Genomic DNA, 18,546 nt, shown 5'->3' with positions numbered 1-18,546 from the left:
CCCAATTTAGGAGGTATCTTACTAAGCAGATATTGACTGCTCTCTTGTGTAAGAGCAACAGTCTCAAACTCTTCTAGCCTCCTTTTTCTTGAAAGAATTTCTTTCATGAATTTCACATAAGTGGGCATTTGTTCTAATGCATCCATAAATGGAATGTTGACATGCAACTGTTTTAGGAGGTCTAGAAATTTCCTAAATTGAGTTCTTGCTTCTGTTTTTGTAACCTTTGAGGGAAGCTTTCTGCATGTTCTCATCTTCTCTTTTTTTTTTAATGTGGAAGGTCTAACCACAGCTTCTGGCTGATTTAGAGATCTGCCATTTCTAAGATCTATCATATTGCATTGCTCTTTATTTCTCCTAGGCTCTTCAGTGTTGCAAGGCAAGGTACCAGGGGGTCTGGTATTCATAGTGTTTGCTAAATGGCCTAGTTGGGATTCTATGTTCCTCAAGGATGCTGGAATACTTTGCACAACAGCTTCCAAGCTGTTTTGCTTGGTCTCATTCTTAACCAAATATTCCCTTAACAAAGCTTCTAAGGAAGATGGTGGAGCAATAGGCAGCTCACTAGGCTGAGCAAAAGGTTGCTGCCTTGAAGTTTGTTGGTAATTTTAGGAGGGAAAAGGTACTTTGGTTTGAGCATTTGAGGGGCCAGCTTGCTGCCCTTGCCCTTGGAAAAATTGAGGCTGTTGATTCTGCCTCCATCCTTGATTAAAATTAGTGGAAAAATTATTTTGGTTTCGATTTTGGTTTCCCACATAAAACACAGATTCTGGGTTGGATGGGCAGCTATCATACAAATGGGGCCCACCACAGCAAACACAAGTTACACTTGTGTTTATTACATTAACTTGAGGTTGGGTCACAGGTATTTGAGGTGTAGGTAGAGGAACTTGGGGTTGGGACAATCTTGCCTCAATGGTTTGTTCTTGGGTTCTCACTAAATTTGACAATGCATCAAACTTGGCTGAAAGAGCTGTTACAGGGTTTATCTCATGTAAACCAGCCACTCTCCTTGGCTGATTTCTCTCTTCAGGCCATTGGGCATAATTTTGAGTCATTTGTTCTAACAACTCATGGGCTTGGTTAAAGGACATAGTCATAAACATGCCATTAGCGGCAGAATCTGCCAAGGCCCTGTTTTAAGTATTCAGGCCATTGTACAGGGTTTGTAACACTGCCCAAAAGGGCAAACCATGGTTGGGGAATTGCTTAAGAAGGTTCTTGTACCTCTCCCACACATCCACTAGTGTCTCTCCATCCCTCTGCATGAAGTTAGCAATATCACCTCTAGTTTGCACTATCTTATTGGAGGGGAAAAATTTCATGATGAATTTCTCAGCAAGGGTGTGCCAATTGGTTATGGAGTTGGATGGAAGGGAGTTCAACCATTCTTTGGCTTTGTCAGCCAGTGAATGAGGGAAAAACTTCAATCTTAACACATCATCCAAGATGTTGGGATTCCTAAAAGTGTTGGCCACTTCTATGAAATTTCTAAGGTGCTTGTGTGGGTCTTCCATCAACAACCCATGAAACTGCCCCATATTTTGGAGCATGGTGAACATCACCGGTTCTAGCTTAAAGGGCACTCCGTTCACAGGTTGAGCTATGCTTGGATCTAATTCATCCAACACAGGTATGATGATTTCCATCATGGACCTATCATTGTCATTTATGACAGGTGGGTTCTCTATCCTTGCAGGTCCTCCTACCCCATCATTCCCATTTACACTTCCTAAATCCTCCATTTCTTCAACTTCTAGAAGTGAAATTTGCCTATGTGCTCTCTGGGCTCTTCTCCTAACTCTAAATGTCCTCTCAGGTTCAGGGTCAATTGAATCTATGAACGGGTGTGGAGTTGCACTCATGCACCCCTTTTAACTAAAATAGGTAAACCTGACTTAGCTAAAACACCTAGATTACTAACCAACTTTTATGCAAAACAAGCAAAAAATAAACAAACAAGAACCTGCAAACAGAAAAGTCCCAAGACAGTTCACAGCTCTTCAGCTTTATAAGGCAGACTCACTAACAGAGTGAGACTGATACTTAAAATAAAACTGTAACTACAAAATTATGAAATAAAATAACAAATATGAACTATTAGACTAAAAAAAATTAAATGACATAAAGAAAACAAAATATGAACAGATTAAAGTTTTTAAGCTATTACTATTCACGAACTATAGTAACACTACTGAAACAGAATTCAAATTAAGCTAAACTAAAAAAAACAGCAAAAATAAGCAATTCAGAAATAGCAATCACACAAAGAAATCTGATCATGTACGCCTCGATCCCCGGCAACGGCGCCAAAAACTTGTTGCCTTGCTAACAGTTGTGCAAGTAATGCGCGCAAGTATACGCGACAACAAGTAATATGGGGCTTTTGTGAGTCCCAGTAATCATTCCCACAAGGATCTTTGCGTTTTAACTGGAAATAAATGGTAATTGCTAAAAGAACTAAAACTAAAAATTAATAAAATTAAATGCTACTACTTTTCTCAACTAAAGAACTAAAAATATTTTTGTAGTGATTTTCTCTTTTTTTAAAACAATGGTTTAATTGGTACAGGTTCTTTAACTATTGCCTGGAAAAATGACTTAAATAAAAACTGGGAAAATATTTTCTTTTTTCTTTAGTGGTTTTCTTTTAAGTTTAGAAACAGAAAAACTAATTTCAGATTTTGATGAAAAATAATAAGTGACAAAAATTGGTTTTTAAAACAGTATTTGAAAATGAGTTGGGTGTCAATTTCCCCTTGCCTCAATTGTTATTGGGATGCTTTAACAAAGCACACAAATTGCTCCTAGCTTAACGAAAATATTAAGGTAATTGTTGTTTCCCAACAACAATTTTCTTCCACTGACAACAGTTGGCATATCCCTATGTCACTGTTGTCATAGGATCTTAAAGAACAATTTTCACAAGTTTCATGGGGGTAACTTCATCCCTGAAGCCATACCCATTGAGAAAGGTTTTTAACTCAACTTTCCATGTGCTCACAGTGGGGTCTAATGTGAGTTATTTCCCAATAACCTCACACCACTAAGAGTTGACTATGTGTGATCATCATATAGTCAAACTCAGCAACAAACATGCACAGTAAACAAGCTGAAAACAACCATGTAAATATTAAAAACACAATCCAATAACAGTGAGTTTCGGGTACTTTTTCAACCCAACTCCCAGAAAAATTAGCTCATCACCACAGGTTGATGAGCTAAAATACAGTAAGCGTTCATAGTAAAAATGGAAACTTTAAAAGGTACTGGAAATAAAACTCAGGAACTATCAACAGCCGATAGTCCTGACCAAAGTGCTCATAACATTTACAAACAGTAATCTAAAAAAAATAAAACAGAAAACAGTCGGATGAAAAATAACCTAAAGAGAAAAAATTATCCAAGAACAGAAGAGATGTAGAGAGAGAGATAGATAACCCTACAAAAAGCTCTTCGTCCCTCCTTTATAGCTGCTCCAAAATCATCCCCTCCAACGTACGCTCCTTGCTCCTTTCGATCGTGGGTGTCTCCTTGTACGATTCAGCCAACGCACCTAAAAAAGTAGCCCTTTCCACTAACGAACTCCTGCTCATCAACTCTTTTGGATTTTTCTGGATTGGTCCAAGAATTGGTTAGGGTTTGTGTGGGTTGGTCCGGTTCAGAAACTAAACCGTGGTGGAAGGCTAGGGTTTTTGTCTAGGGTGAAAAGCAAATGGTGAATCGGTTTAGTTGATCGATTCTCAAAAGTGACCGTGACGGATGGTGAGGGTGGGTTTGTGCTACGGTTTTTTTTCTTCTTTTCTCCTTTCTCACGATTCTGACTTGTCTCTTTAGCTCTCTTCCCCTATTATTTTCTTCTTTTCTTCTTTTGGGCCGCTTTGGGCTGCTGTTTTCTTCAATTGTCTGGCCCATCCCTTTTTTTTCTTCCTTTATTCCTTTCTTTCATCTGATCCCTATCAGCTTCTCTTTTTGTTTTCCTTTCATGCGGGCCTTAGCTTTTGGGTCTGGCCCAATTCTTTCTTTCCTTACTTTCTTCTCTTTTCTTCATGTCTTGGATTTTTTTTTTCCTGATTTGGATAACAATTGGGCCTGAAAGATGAAATATTGTAGCCCATTAGCATTTCAATCAACAAAAGATAAATCACAAACATTAGGGGTATTTGATTCACAAAGTCTATTCATTTCCCTTCATTTGAAATATAAAGCATATGTTTTAAGTCTCAATTTAGAGACTTATCACATGCCAATAATGCCATTAATAAATCGTTATGAATTCTGATATTTATAGTCTCCCGTGAACAGCATAATCCGCAATGAAGATAATACTCTCCTTTTGGAGTACTAGTGGCAGTGATTACTTTCGAAAGGGTAATTTTTGTTTCAAACAATTTCTTTAATTACCACATGAATATGTATGTTTATGTATATGAAATAAAATGTTTGTCAAGTGATGAAAGTTTATTAATGAGCAAAAACATATCAGCATTTTTTTATTGAACATAAATATTTTTGGTTCAATTGAAATACTGAACATTAATCTAAAATGGTTGTCACGATGGAGATAAACTGGTCTTTGAGCTTTGGCCCTCCCCATTTAGCAACATAGTAAGTAAATGATAATTTTTTTTTCCCATTTTAGAAAAATCCCCATTTACAACATAGCAACATTTATTGTAAGAAAAATAAAAAGAACTTAGCGTAAAATACTTTCTCTCTTTTTCTTAATTGTGAGTGCACTGGCAAGCTTATCTACAACACATTTTTTCGTGGTTAAGATATTTTGCTAGACTTTGCCATTGACTTGACCTTGTATATTCTTACAATTCTTCTTGGCTCCCCTCTTCCAACCACACACTTCTCAGAGGTACGTTGCATTCCTTTCTCTCCTCTTTCATCTTTCCCCCAAAATCATGGTCGAATCCCTTCTCTTCAGCGTCGCAGAATCACTCATTGGGAAGATTACTTCTTTGACTGTTAAAGAAGCTTCTTCGGTGTTGAGTGTGAAGGCCGATCTGAATAAACTCAAAGAAACTTTGTCGTTCATCAAAGTTGTGCTATTGGATGCAGAGCAAAAGCAGCAACAGAACAATGAGTTGCGGGGGTGGCTAAGACAGATTAAGCGTGTTTTCTCTGATGCCGAAGACATAATCGATGATGTTGAGTGCGAAGCCTTACGAAAGCATGTTATCAACACTTACGGTAGCAACTCAAGGAAGGTACGCCGTTTCTTTTCAACTTCAAATCCTCTTGTTTATCGTCTTCGAATGGCGCATCAGATCAAAGTTATCAAACAGAGATTAGACAAGGTTGCCGCTGATAGGCATAAGTTTGGCCTTCAAACCATTGAGAATGATACACGTGTTGTGCATAGGAGGGAAATGACTCACTCCCATGTTGATGCTTCAGATGTGATAGGAAGGGAAAATGTTAAAGATAAAATTTTAGAGCTTTTGTTGCATGATGGTGATGATAAAAGTCTCGTTGTTATCCCCATCGTGGGAATCGGGAATTGGGGAAGACTACACTTGCAAAGTTGGTGTTTAACGATGAGAGGATATATGATAAGTCTTTCCCATTGAAGATGTGGGTGTGTGTCTCTGACAATTTTGAGCTTGAGGATTTGCTTCGTAAAATTCTCAAGTCTGATACGGTTAGTAGTACATCTGCTCCTACCCTTACTCACCAGGAAAGCTTTAAAAGTTGTGATATGGTGCAACTACAACATCTTGTAAGGAGTAAACTTGATGGTAAAAATTTCTTGCTTGTCTTGGATGACGTATGGAACGAGGATCGCGTTAAATGGGTCAAGTTGATGAAATTACTACAAGGAGGGGCTGAAGGAAGTAAAATCCTGGTGACTACACGTATTCACTCAATCGCTACTATGATAGCCACTACTAATTCATCATACAATTTAAAAGGTCTTTTTGAAGATGATTCCTTGTCCGTATTTGTGAAATGGGCTTTTAAAGAAGGAGAAGAGAGAACATATCCTGAGTTGTTGCAGATTGGGAAAGAAATTGTGAAAAAATGTGGCGGGCTTCCATTGGCTGTGAGAACATTAGGGAGTTCATTATTCTTGAAAGTTGATATGAAAGACTGGGAGTCTATTAGAGACAATGAGATTTGGAATTTACCACAAAAAGAAGATGACATTCTGCCTGCCTTAAAATTAAGTTATGACCAGCTGCCTTCATATTTAAAGCCATGTTTTGCTTGCTTCTCCCTTTTTCCAAAGGACTTTTATTTCAATGATGTCCGTGTTCCTTGGCTTTGGGAGGCACATGGTTTTCTTGCATCACCAAACAAAAACAAAACACTGATTGATGTTGGCAATGAATTTTTGCGTGAGCTGCAATCAAGATCTTTCCTTCAAGATTTTGTTGACCATGGTACTACTTGCAAGTTTAAATTACACGATTTGGTGCATGATCTTGCAATTTATGTTGCAAAAGATGAGTTTCAGCTCATAAATTCTTGTAGTGAGAATATATTGGAGAATGTCCAGCATTTGTCATTTATCAAAAGTGATTTACTTGGTCAAACTTCCATTCCAAGAGGTCTGAGAATAGTACTTTTTCCTGTGGGAGCCAACAACGATGATTTCTTGAATACATTGGTGTCAAGGTCCAAATGCTTGCGGTTTTTGAAATTAAGTAATTCCGAGTATGAGACTTTGCCCCGCTCCATTGGTAAGTTGAAACATTTAAGATATCTCTCTCTTACTGATAATCAAAAGCTGAAGAGTCTCCCTAATTCATTGAGCAAGCTCCAACATTTGCGAGTTTTGCACCTCTATGCATGCACACAGCTACAAACATTGCCCAAAGAAATAGGAAACTTGATTAGCCTTCGAGTTTTGAGTGTAAGCACAAAGCAAGCTGATTTTCCGGACAAAGATATTGCAAAATTCACTTCTCTTGAAACATTAAATTTAACTTATTGTGACAATTTGGAGTCATTGTTCGAAGGGATGCAACTTCCTAATCTTAAATCATTGGCTATTGATTCTTGTGGGAGTCTAAAGTCTTTGCCACTTCATGCTACTCCAAATCTAGAGAGTTTGTATATTGTGGAGTGCGATAAGTTGGAATTGTCAAAGTTCATTGACAACCAAATCCCTGAGTTTAGGTTAAAGTTACTACAACTTCGTAATTTGCCACAGCTGGTGACTTGGCCTCAATGGTTGCTGAGGTCTGCGACCACATTACTTTCCTTGACGATTAGAGATTGTGGCAATCTTGAAGAGCTTCCCGAGCAGCTGGCAGCTTCGATTTGTCTCAAAACACTTGTAATTTTGAATTGTCCAAAGTTGCATTCACTGCCATAGGATATGAATCTCTTCACCAACCTTGAACTTTTACAAATTCTAAATTGCCCTGAACTATGCAGAAGATACCAACCAGAAGTCGGACGAGATTGGCCCAAAATATCGCACATCAAACAAGTCTACATTAATCAACCGGTGAAGTAGAATAGGAAGAGGAATTCTCGGACAATGCAGTCGTTGAAGGTATTAATTCTCGAACTCCCAGACTGCCTGGTTGAGGGGCAACTATTACGGTCTCGTATGTGAGGCCCATTTAAAGGCTCAATAAGGATATAATACAAACCTGATTTAATCAAATGAGGATATCCATTAAAGATATTAATTCTAATACGACAGCATTAAACATGAGTTTGGGCTGCTAGAAGAGGCACAAAATATCCAGAATCCTAATATCCACAGGTAAACTCTATAAATAAGAGGTAAAACTTACAAGTATGAAGATTTTCTCTTTATTACTGTTATGTTATCACTGAGCACACACACCACCCCATTGACAAAAATCATTCTTTATTCTCGGTGTATAGTGATATACTAAACCTAAGAGTATCTAACTTATAGGTACCTTTGAGAGAGCACCTAAATTCAAAATAAACTTACTAGTCTATTAGGTTAGATATCTCTATCTTCATGACAAAATACAAGTCATCCAACCTTTAAAAAAAAAACTCCAACGAAAAGAGCATTGGTGAGAGAGTAACAAAAATACAAAGAATTATTCAGCGAAAAATCTTTGTCTCTCTCTCTCTCTTTTCTAATTTTTAATTTTAGAAAAATTAATGAAGACATTTTATCATCTTTTTATTTTCTTTTTGTAATAAAAAATAAAGTAAAATAAAACAAAAATGTAGCGGATGAAAATAGGTTGTTGGCAATCAGCAGCTACGAGTTTCCTTCAGTAATAGTTGCATGCACCCCCAAACTTAAGTTGTTACTTGTCCCCAAGTAACAAATGCACTGCAACACCACAATTTTTTTTTTCAAACAGTTCCTTAACAACAAGCAAATCTTTCATTTCTCATAAAACATGCTTCCAAACAGAATTCTCAGAATCTAGATTTTCAGTCAAACACACAACTTTGAATAACCAAACACAAATATTCACTTCTCTTTTTTCTTCTTCACAACAGTGTACAACAGACATCAGATCTTAACTTTCACTAAAGGACATGCAATTAACTCAGTTGAAGTTTATGCATCATTCAGAAAAGAGGATTGCAGTTTAAAGCATACAAACAATTTTAATGATCAGTGTGACTTTAATGTTCAAGCATAATTAGTGGCAAATGAACAATAACAAAGAAGACCGTGACTCATCATGTCATAATACAGAGAACTCCATCTTCACAAAAGGCAAATGAGAATGGCTAAAACTCTCTCCTCAGATATCTTCATCACTCAATAGTGCAGGGATCTGTTTTATCTCACACCTTTACTGGGAATAACCTCAACATAGTCTTGACAAGTTGCTTTGGCAGTTGGATGACACACAAATGAGACTTTAATCAGAGGGCTTTGTGGGTTGTATTTTGGCTTGGATCAAGGTTAGAAATGTATGGATGAATGGCTAACTCAACTATGATGGACAAGGGATGCAATCAGACAACTTAACTAGACATTTCCATGGCTGCCAAAAACTTTATTCTCTTGTACTCTTTTCTTTTTGGTACAATTTTTTTCTTCTTTTTCTTTTCTTTGACAACATTCTCTTTCTTTTTTTTATGGTGTACAATCACATCCTTTTCTCTTTTCTTTACTTTCAGCCATGGAACTGAATTCACTTTTCAATGGAATGCAACTTCACAAAAATTTTATTCCATCATAACTAAGTGGAAAGGTGGTCATTGGATGGGGAAAGAATTTGAGGGAGTAAAAAAAATCCAGCTATAGGCTCAAAGTGGGTTAATCAAAGGTCAAAAATTAAAGGTTGGCTTTTTGGCTAAATGGGTTAATCAGAAGAAAATTTTCCCTCTTCATCTTAAAGCTTACTTGTGCCTCAACTAATTACCCAGCATCAAATCAAGTTCTGTTTCTTCTACCCCAGAAAGGAACTTCACAAGAAAAGAAAAAAATCAACTGTTTAGGATTCAAATCCTCACTAGGCTAGGCTCAATCACCAACTCACTTGCCTCTTGTTCCAACTTCATTCTCAACCTCATTCATTTTAGCTCTCAGTCTCGCAATGTTATTATCTCACTGCCCTCATTCAACTTGTCCACTTCCATCACACTTTTCACAAATATTTTTTTCTCTTTTTTGCAAAAAAAAAAAAATTCAATCCAATCCTCTCATTGACTTTCCAAACAACTGTTGAATTCTTTGCAAGTCCTTCCTACATTTACCTCAAACAGCAAATAATCTCTACCTAACTCAAAACAACCAAATAAACAGAAAACCTCCTACAACTCTAAAAACAACAAATCCAATCAAAACAAAAAAAAAATCAGCAAACAAAATACAAATACCTAAAAATAGCAACTGAAACAGAAGAAAGGAATTAAAAAAAAATTCTAAAGAGCAAACATGGTTCACCAGCAGAGTATTCTCCCCCAAACCTATCTTCAACAGTGTCCTCACTGTTGTGCCTCATACAAGTTACACAAACAAAAATTTTTGCAAGTAAGATCAGTGTAACCTGAGGCCAGAAGAAGTTCTGGCCTATTCCTCTTGATAATCTGAGTCACCTTACTCAGATTTATCCACATCTTCAGATTCTGATTCAGAATATTGCATTTCTTCCTCTTCTTCATTGTCACTCACTTCCTCCATGGCAACTTTTGTCCTCGGCCTTCCCCTCTTCCTTGAGCTAGATGAGGGGTCCTCCTTTTTAGTAGGCTGAGGAGTTACCTCTTTCCTTGTAGGTTGAGGCTGAGGGGGATTACCAGCAGCTCTTGCCATGAATTCCTTTACATGAGGATCAACAAACACTGAGGAAGGTGGCCAGGTTAAATCATCAGGTAATGAAGGCAAACCAGGGAAATTTACAAAAGTATTTTTCAAAAAATCATTCAAAACTCTCTCCCTTTCTACAATGTAATCATGAAATCTGGCTCTATTATACATAAAAGAATAAAATTGATCATATGTTTTCTCAAACAACAAGTCCATTTTTTTGTTATGATCTTGCATTTGCATTAGCACTTTATGTATGTGAACCAGATTATTATGGAACCAGCCTGGGAACATCTGGTTTTCAGTGGAAGGACCCATAGTCTCCAGGTGTTTTGCAATATTCTCTTCCTTCTGCCACTGAGAACTTGCAGCATTAGGGACAGATTTCCCTTTCTTTTCTGGGGGAGAAAACTGAGTCTTCTCCTCTTCAACCACCCCTTTCAACTTTTCTTTACCCACTGTTTCCAATTTTTTTCTTTCAACCGAGGGTGCAGCAATTCCTTTTTTTAATTTATTAATGATTTGCACAGTTTTAGCCTTACTTACTTTAAAGAACACATCAGCTGGGTTTGCTGAGACACCCTTTTTCTTGCATAACTGAGATATGAAGCTAGGGAACCAGAGCTTGCCTTTTCTACCCTCAGCACAAGCTCCAATTCCTGAAAAAACTAATTTGGCAGCATCTACTGGTTTCCCAACCAATAAACACCACAACAAAACAGCCCTATCCTTAGTCACTAAATTTACATGAGTAGTGGGGAGCAATCTGGCTCTAATGAAATGATACCAAGTTTGAGTTTTTTCATTTAAAAAATGTTTTTGCAGAGTATAGTTCTTGTCCTTTATTTCCCATTCAGCCCCAGGGACAGTTATGACCTCTAATATCTCAGCCATGAAAGCATGATCATGCTTCTTGACATACTTTGCAAACTCATCTTTAGAGGCTTTAGGTAGGGAAAAGAATTCCCTAATAGCCTTGGGATCATAGGAAACTTTAATGCCTCTAACACTAACCTCAATTTGACCTTCATTCAAGACTTCTGCATAAAACTCCCGCACCACATTGACATTAGCAACATCCTTAGGATGTAGGTAGAACTATTCCCAATGTTGGGTTTGCACTACCTCATGCACATATTCGGGATAAGAGGCATTTTCCTCAAATCCCTTGTCAGGGGTGGGGTCCCTAGCAAGCATAGTTTTCTCAAACCTTTCTATTGCTTGTTCACATGTGAAAGATGAGAGGGAAAAACTCTCAGGGTCAGGTGTGTGTGGTGTAAGCCTTGGACTGTGAGGTCCTCCACTACGCAAGATATGTTTTCTAACCATGATGCCAAGTAAAAAAAAAAATTTAAACACAGCAAATTGAAACTAAAAAAAAAAAACAAAAAAAAAATAGCAATAATAAAAACAAGTTGATACTCAGGTCACTCCCCCAAACTGAAGTTGGATTTGCTTCCAGAAATCAGCGAAAAGAATTCACTAACACCTGAAACAGAAGAAATGAGAGTGTCAGTAATCAGCTATTTTATTTTCAAATTTTATTTTTTTTATTTTTTTATTTTTTATTTTTATTTTTATTTTTTTTAAATGGTAATAAGAACAGATAAAAAATCAACAACTCAGAATAGTAAAGAAAAAGGAAAAATAATTCAAACATAACAAAACATGCTAATTTTAGAGGGTGAAATGGAAGTTGGACTTTCTAGTCCAAGATTTTTCCCTCAATTACTGGAAGCCTCTCCATTTTGTTATATTTTTCATTCTTATCTCCATCTATAATAGAATTTGCAATATGTAATAATCAAAAATAAATAAATAATAAAAATAAAATAATAATAATAAAATAATTAATTATTTTTTTATGGGACAAGCTATGAACTACTGAGAACAAATATTTTTATTAGGTCACAAACAATTTAAAACTAAATTAAAATAACTTTAGGGTGTATATTATTCTTGATTTATAATATTTATATGTATACTATATCTTATGTATTTTTAAAAAATAAAATAAAAAATAAAATAAAAGTGTTTAAGACTAGTTAAAATGATTGTATATAGATTATATTCATCATATAATTTTAATGATGTATATTTAAAATATATATATATATAAATAAAATATCTATATGATATATATAATTCTTAATTATTCTATATAAGATAGTCATATAATAATATTGTAACATACACGGCTACTTATTCTAAAGCTAATTTAATTATAATATGTGCAAGTGTGTATATACGTTGTACTTACACTATCAAAAAAAAAAATTAATAGTATATGGCAAGGAGGGGCCACGTGGAACACCCCCTCCAAGCCACAATTACCAAGCTTTTACAATTAAGGTGATGTAATTTAACTGATGCAAGTATAGTGATGTAAAAATAAAATAAAAAAGAAAGAATGAAATGACTCAGCGTCCAACACACACACACACACACATATATATATATATATATATATATATATATAGGTACCATCTCAATCTCATTTCACTTGGTTAGTAAAGAAAAGTTGACAAGAAAAGTTACGGAGAGAAGAAAAGTTACAAAGAGGAGGAGAGGATACGAAAAAGAAAGAAGAAGGTATAATAAAAGAAAGGTAATATTGAGAGAGTAAAATCTTCTCTCTATTTTCTTCTTTTCAATTATATTTTATATATATATATATATATATATATATATATATATATATATATATATTTAGAAAATTGTATTCTGTTGTTATGCCAAAATATTTTCTTAATTTCTTCTCTTCTTTAATATTTATTTCATCTATAGTTTTACCTTAATCTTTCCTTTAATTTTGTCATGTTAACGTGATTCTTTCCAATTTTGAATTTCTTTTATTTTTGATACCAATTGAATATTAAAAGAATGTGTAAATTTTACCTTAATGATACTGTTGTGAAGTGACCCACAAAAGTTTGGAATCAGAAGGTTTGAGGGTAAGGGACGCCTTATCATGGCTTGAGTTCCGCTATATCATAGCCTTTTCACATGCAGGAAACCCACAAAATTGGAAATTAAATTAGCTTCAGTTAAATATTATGAGATTGCATATTAATATTTGTGATATTATTCCAATTTATGAAATTTACTTGAGAGATTGATATTTTTCGTTATTACGGCTAGAAATGGTTATAGTTTAAAAATCTCAATATTACTGAGAATTATCTCACATTGTTTTATTTTGTGCTAACCTTTCTAGAAAATCATCATGCCTAACTTATCTTTTTTTGGAGAAGGATGGACTGTAAATGTTTATTTTTATGACGATTGTTGGAAATTTTACATAATAGTTGGAAACCAAGGAGCAGCAGCCATATTCTATGCAGACAGTGTGGAGTCCTACACCTATAGGCTATACTAGAATGAGAAGTACGTAATGAATAAACAGTGTAACCTGATGTAGTTAGGAGTGTAATATATGTGTGGAACCGATGTAAAATATTTAGAATATAAGATATTTCTACTAACTTACATTCATGTATAATTAATGAATGATGTTAGTATTTCCAGTTAATCTTTCTAGATTTATTTTCTTAATCCTCTTATTTATTTATTATTATTATTAATAAATATATTGGTTAAAAAAAATGTGATATTCTCTATACTGGAATAATCAGAGGTTGTTACATTTTTATGGTATCAGAGCAGCGGTTCAGGTAAATAAAAGACATAAACCATTATAGTTGCTTTTATTTTGTCATAGATCATGCATATTTTGAGTTATTTTAATGAGCCTGATCAACTCACTATCATAAAACAATATATGTAGATCTATGGCAGATACAAGGCAGATATCTTCTTCAACTTCTGAACCAGAAATTAACCCAGTAACAGATGCATTTACCCGAGTGGTAGAAGCTCTTAGAGAACAAACTGTAACTAATCAACAAATTATTCAAGAGCTAAGGCAGGATCGTGTAACCAGAAATCACACCCATAATTCTGAAAGTGAGAGTGGACCTAGTACTGCAAATACTAAGGGAGGACTTAATTCTGATTATAAAGAACTCACTGAATTCCGTAAGCATAAACCTTCCACTTTTCATGGAGATTATAACCCTGAGGCAACCATGGAATGAGTGAAAGAACTTGAGAAAATATTCCTAGTAATGGATTTTCCCAATACTCATCGTGTAAACTTTGTCACATACTTATTGATTGGAGAAGCAGAGCATTGATAGACAAATACCAAAAGATATTTCCAAAGCCAAGGAACAGAGATTACTTGGACAATCTTTAAAGATGCCTTTTTGGAAAAATACTTTCTTCAGAGTGTAAGAAACATAAAAGAAATAGAATTCCTTGAACTGAAACAAGGAAACATGACTGTTGGAGAATATGTGGCAAAATTTGAGGAATTATCCAGATATTCTAATTATGTACAAAATCAACCCAATGAAGAATAGATGACAACTAAATTCGAATCTGGACTAAAACCTGAACTAAAAAGTATGATAATAGGACATCAAATCAGGAATTTCTCATCTTTAATAAGCAAGTGCAGAGACATTGAAGCAAGCATGAAGGAAGCTGAGGAGGGAAGAGAGAAAGACAGAGTTTCAAGTTGGAGAAAGAATGATTACAACAACAAATAGAGGTTTTCACGGGCACAAAACTCAGGAAATAACTTTACTAACAATAGAGGAAGGAAGAATACAAGTCAGGTGAATCCTCAGATTCAGGTATGTCCAAAATGCAAAAAGAATCATGCTGGAGAATGCCTAGCAGGAAGAGGCGTATGCTTTAAGTGTGGAAATCCTGGACATATGTTGAGGCAGTGTCCTCAGAATCAATGTCAGAATTCATCAACTCAACCTACAACAAGACGAAGAGTTTTCACTCTTAGTGGTCAGGAAGCATCTCAAGCTTCAAATTTGGTTCAATGTACTGGTCTAATACAAGATTCTCTTATAACTGTACTATTTGATTATGGGGCTACTCATTCTTTCATATCCTTATCTTCTTCTCAAAAGTTAAAGTTACCAATATCCATTCTATCTTCTTATCTTGAAATCTTTCTTCCTACTGGAGAGAAAATTACCACATGTCAAGTCTGTAAAAATTGTCCTCTTCAAGTCGAAGAGAAAGAGTTTAGAATAGATTTAGTTGTTTGCCTATGATTGACATTGATGTAGTCCTTGGTATGAATTGGTTGTCTGCAAACTGTGTGGTCATTGATTGTCATAATAAAAAGATAATTTTTACAAAAGAGTCAGAACTCCCAAATGAATCTTTATTCTTGTCAACTTCTCAACTTAGAAAAAGTTTGTTAGATGGAGCACAAGGATATGTTCTCTTTAATCTTTCAGAAGCAAAGGCTAAACCTGATGCAGCCAGTATCCCTATTGTCTCTGAATACTCACAGGTTTTTCCGGATGAAATTCCAGGTTTACCCCCAAACATAGAAATTGAATTCTCCATTGACCTAATACCTGGAGTAGGACCAATTTCTATTGCACCCTATAGGATGTTGATGGGACGTAAATTCGTTCCCATCTAAGCCCATTTTGATGGCAAAATACCATACGTTCCCTCATCTGATGAGCAACTTCAGCATGAAAATCACTTGTTTTACACATTTCTGACAAAAACATAGTGGGGGAATGGATGATAACGTATTCCTTTAAAATATATTAAAAGGAAAACAGACTGAGACGCATTTAATGCACCTGCTCCATTCATTTAATGCTTATGTACACTTTGCAGGTAACGTAGAGTTAAAGACTTCTAAAAAGCAAGGCGGTGCACCAACTGAGCAGCTGGAAACGTGAAGAGCAGAGAATCAAGAGTTCTCATTGGCTGAAAACAGAAGCAAAACATGGGAAGGCCTGCAAACAACGGCTAATCATCACCAAACCCTGTTCCATTCAGCAATTCACGCAAGCTTCACACACTGCTGCCACCGTCCCGTCCCCTCATTCAAGCAACTAGCTCCAAGGGAATTACAGTCTTGCCATTCCTTTTCCAGCTATAAATAGGACCTCCCTCACACAAAAACATCATCGAATCCTGGAGGGTTTGCAGTCCGAAAAGAAGAGATCACTTAGTAGTAGTTAGTAACTTAGTTTAATTGTCAGTTGTAATTATAGTTAAGCGACAAGCCCTCTTCCCTTCTCTGTAAACAACCATCAAGACTTCTCACGAGCAAATACCCATCTTTCTCCATTTTCTGTTTCTTTTTGTAAACTGTCTTTTAAATTAATATAAGTATTTTTCTCTTCGTTCCAATCATTATCTCTTGACTGATTCTCGGGTCTATGTGATCTCAGTTGAGAATAATTATGTTTAAACTATCAGCCATGAGCTGAACTATCTGTGGAACGGGTAAACTGTGAAACTCTTAAAGAACTGTTTTCAAAACTCTTGACCGAAGCTTTTTGTATTTCTTTGGCTAAGTAAGCTATATTCATTGTGCGCCAATGGAAATTGGGTATATACTGAGAAAGGAACTTTCATAAGGAAGGGATTTCAGACAGCTTAGCCATTGGGGGAAGGTAGATGTCATGGCAAAAACGCTACTGGTCACCTTAGGAATAAGGGGCCAACTCGTCCATTTTAAGGTTCTGAACTAAGTACCTGTTGGAGTCAAGGGAGCCATAGGAATATGGAAACTTGTGAGCCATCTAGACCATGAGCTGAGGAATCAGAGTTTGCAGGCAAAGAAACTGGGACAAAGCCAAAAGGTGCTAAGTCTTGAGCAGAGAAAATAGCCCCTTTAAGAGTGAAGCAGTGAATTCGTTCCTTCTGTTAAACTGTTTTAACCACCACCATGTTGTCTCTTTATTATAGTTATTTCTGTTTTAGTAATTTTATTTTATTTTATTTAGTACTTATAAAAACTCCAATGATTGTTATCTCACCTTCTTCTAAACAGGAAGGATCACATACCTAACGCAGCGAGCAACTGTTTGCCATCAGGTTGAACCTACTGTTCCTGAGGAACGTTGTCAAGACAGTAGGGAACGTTTGACCAGACAGTTCATTTACTAACTTTTCTTCTCATTTTCACTCTTTATAAACAGTGATAAAACAATAATTAGCACTCTATCCTCGTGGGAACCATAATTTGGACATTAATACTCTCTTTATTACTTGATGCGTGCACTTGCACACTTGGGTTGGAACTGAGGGACGAATCTGTGTTCTGCAAGAACAGAAGAACGTCCCCTATCAAAACTTATATTTTTTCCACCATCAGCAAACCACCCAACAAGTTTTTGGCGCCGTTGCCGGGAATAGAAACACTAAATGTTGTTCTTATCATTGTTTTCTAACACATATACTATATATCTGACTTTACTTTTATATTTTATTTCTTTATCACTGAATCTGCTGTGAATATATATGCCCTGTGCTATTGGTTTATGAGTGAAGAGTTTGAAACAGACTCTAACCACTCCATTGAAGTACCTGAGTTTCTCTTTGATCCTGAGCCATAACGTACATTTAATAGGAGAAGAAGGAACCTCAGGGAAAGATTTCCTGAAAACATGGTTGATCACAATAATAACAATGAAGAGTTTCCCCCTAAACAGAACTTCAAAACTTTGGCTGCTCCTTTCAGGAACATACCAGATAGGGGAGTAATCCTTCCCCTTGTAGCACCAAATTTTGAACTAAAACCTATCATGTTCCACATGATTAGGGAAGCAGGGGTCTTCAATGGACTCCCTGCAGAAGATCCTTACACACACCTCACTACATTCCAAGATATTTGTGATAATTTTAAAGTTGAGGGTGTAACAGAGGAGAGCATGAGAATGAGGTTGTTCCCTCACTCCTTGGGTTTAAAAGCTAAAACATGGATGAAAACTCTCACCCCTGGATCAATCCACACATGGGAAGAACTCTCTAACAAGTTCATAGAGAGGTTTCTCCCAATGTCTCGACAAGCTAATGTTAGAGCTGAAATCTCTAACTTCAGAATGTTTTATGGAGAAAATCTCTATGGAGCATGGGAGAGATACAAGGACATCATAAGAAAATGTCCAAACCATGGGGTAGAGAGTTGGGGAGTGCAACTATCTTTCTATAAAGGACTTGACCATACTTCTCAATCTCACCTAGATTTTGCTGCAGGAGGATATTTCTTTACAGGAACACTTGAATCAAGATACAAAATCATATAAGGGACTGTTGAAAGATGTCTCCAATGGCCAATAGACAGAGTGAGCCCAGTAAGGAAGCCAAGCATGCTAGAACTGGATAAACAAACAGCCATGGAAGCCCAGCTGGCATCTCTCATGAATGAAGTGAAGAACCTGAAAGCTGACCATGCAGCACCAAGGATGGAAGTCTTACAACTC

The 18,546-nt window shown here is 36.1% G+C and overlaps 1 protein-coding gene, 2 non-coding genes and 1 pseudogene across 3 annotated transcripts; 2 read left to right on the top strand and 2 right to left on the bottom strand.

Moving 5' to 3' along the window:
* Positions 1–22: 22 nt before the first annotated feature.
* Positions 23–1,865, bottom strand: LOC133285727 (uncharacterized; the record flags this gene model as incomplete). The annotated part of the gene is made up of 3 exons (XM_061482996.1): positions 1,228–1,865; positions 843–1,134; positions 23–584 (listed from the first exon to the last, which is right to left on the bottom strand). Coding segments are annotated over exons 1-3 (1,492 nt in total), but the record flags the coding sequence as incomplete, so codon positions are not given.
* Positions 1,189–1,294, top strand: LOC133285731 (small nucleolar RNA R71). The gene has a single exon (XR_009748047.1). It is a non-coding gene; the product is annotated as a small nucleolar RNA R71 (small nucleolar RNA).
* Positions 1,866–4,881: 3,016 nt separating the features above from the next.
* LOC133285728 (putative disease resistance protein RGA3) lies at positions 4,882–9,054 on the top strand (annotated as a pseudogene).
* A 9,081-nt stretch (positions 9,055–18,135) lies between these two features.
* LOC133285730 (small nucleolar RNA R71) lies at positions 18,136–18,242 on the bottom strand. The gene has a single exon (XR_009748046.1). It is a non-coding gene; the product is annotated as a small nucleolar RNA R71 (small nucleolar RNA).
* Positions 18,243–18,546: the final 304 nt, after the last annotated feature.

Source organism: Gastrolobium bilobum, unplaced genomic scaffold (genome assembly GCF_033153095.1).
Source record: "Gastrolobium bilobum isolate Gb01-03AN ecotype WA unplaced genomic scaffold, APGP_CSIRO_Gbil_v1 utg36302, whole genome shotgun sequence".
NCBI classification, from domain to species: domain Eukaryota; kingdom Viridiplantae; phylum Streptophyta; class Magnoliopsida; order Fabales; family Fabaceae; genus Gastrolobium; species Gastrolobium bilobum.
Note: the sequence above shows the minus strand (reverse complement) of the source record. Positions and strands in the feature narration are given on the sequence as shown.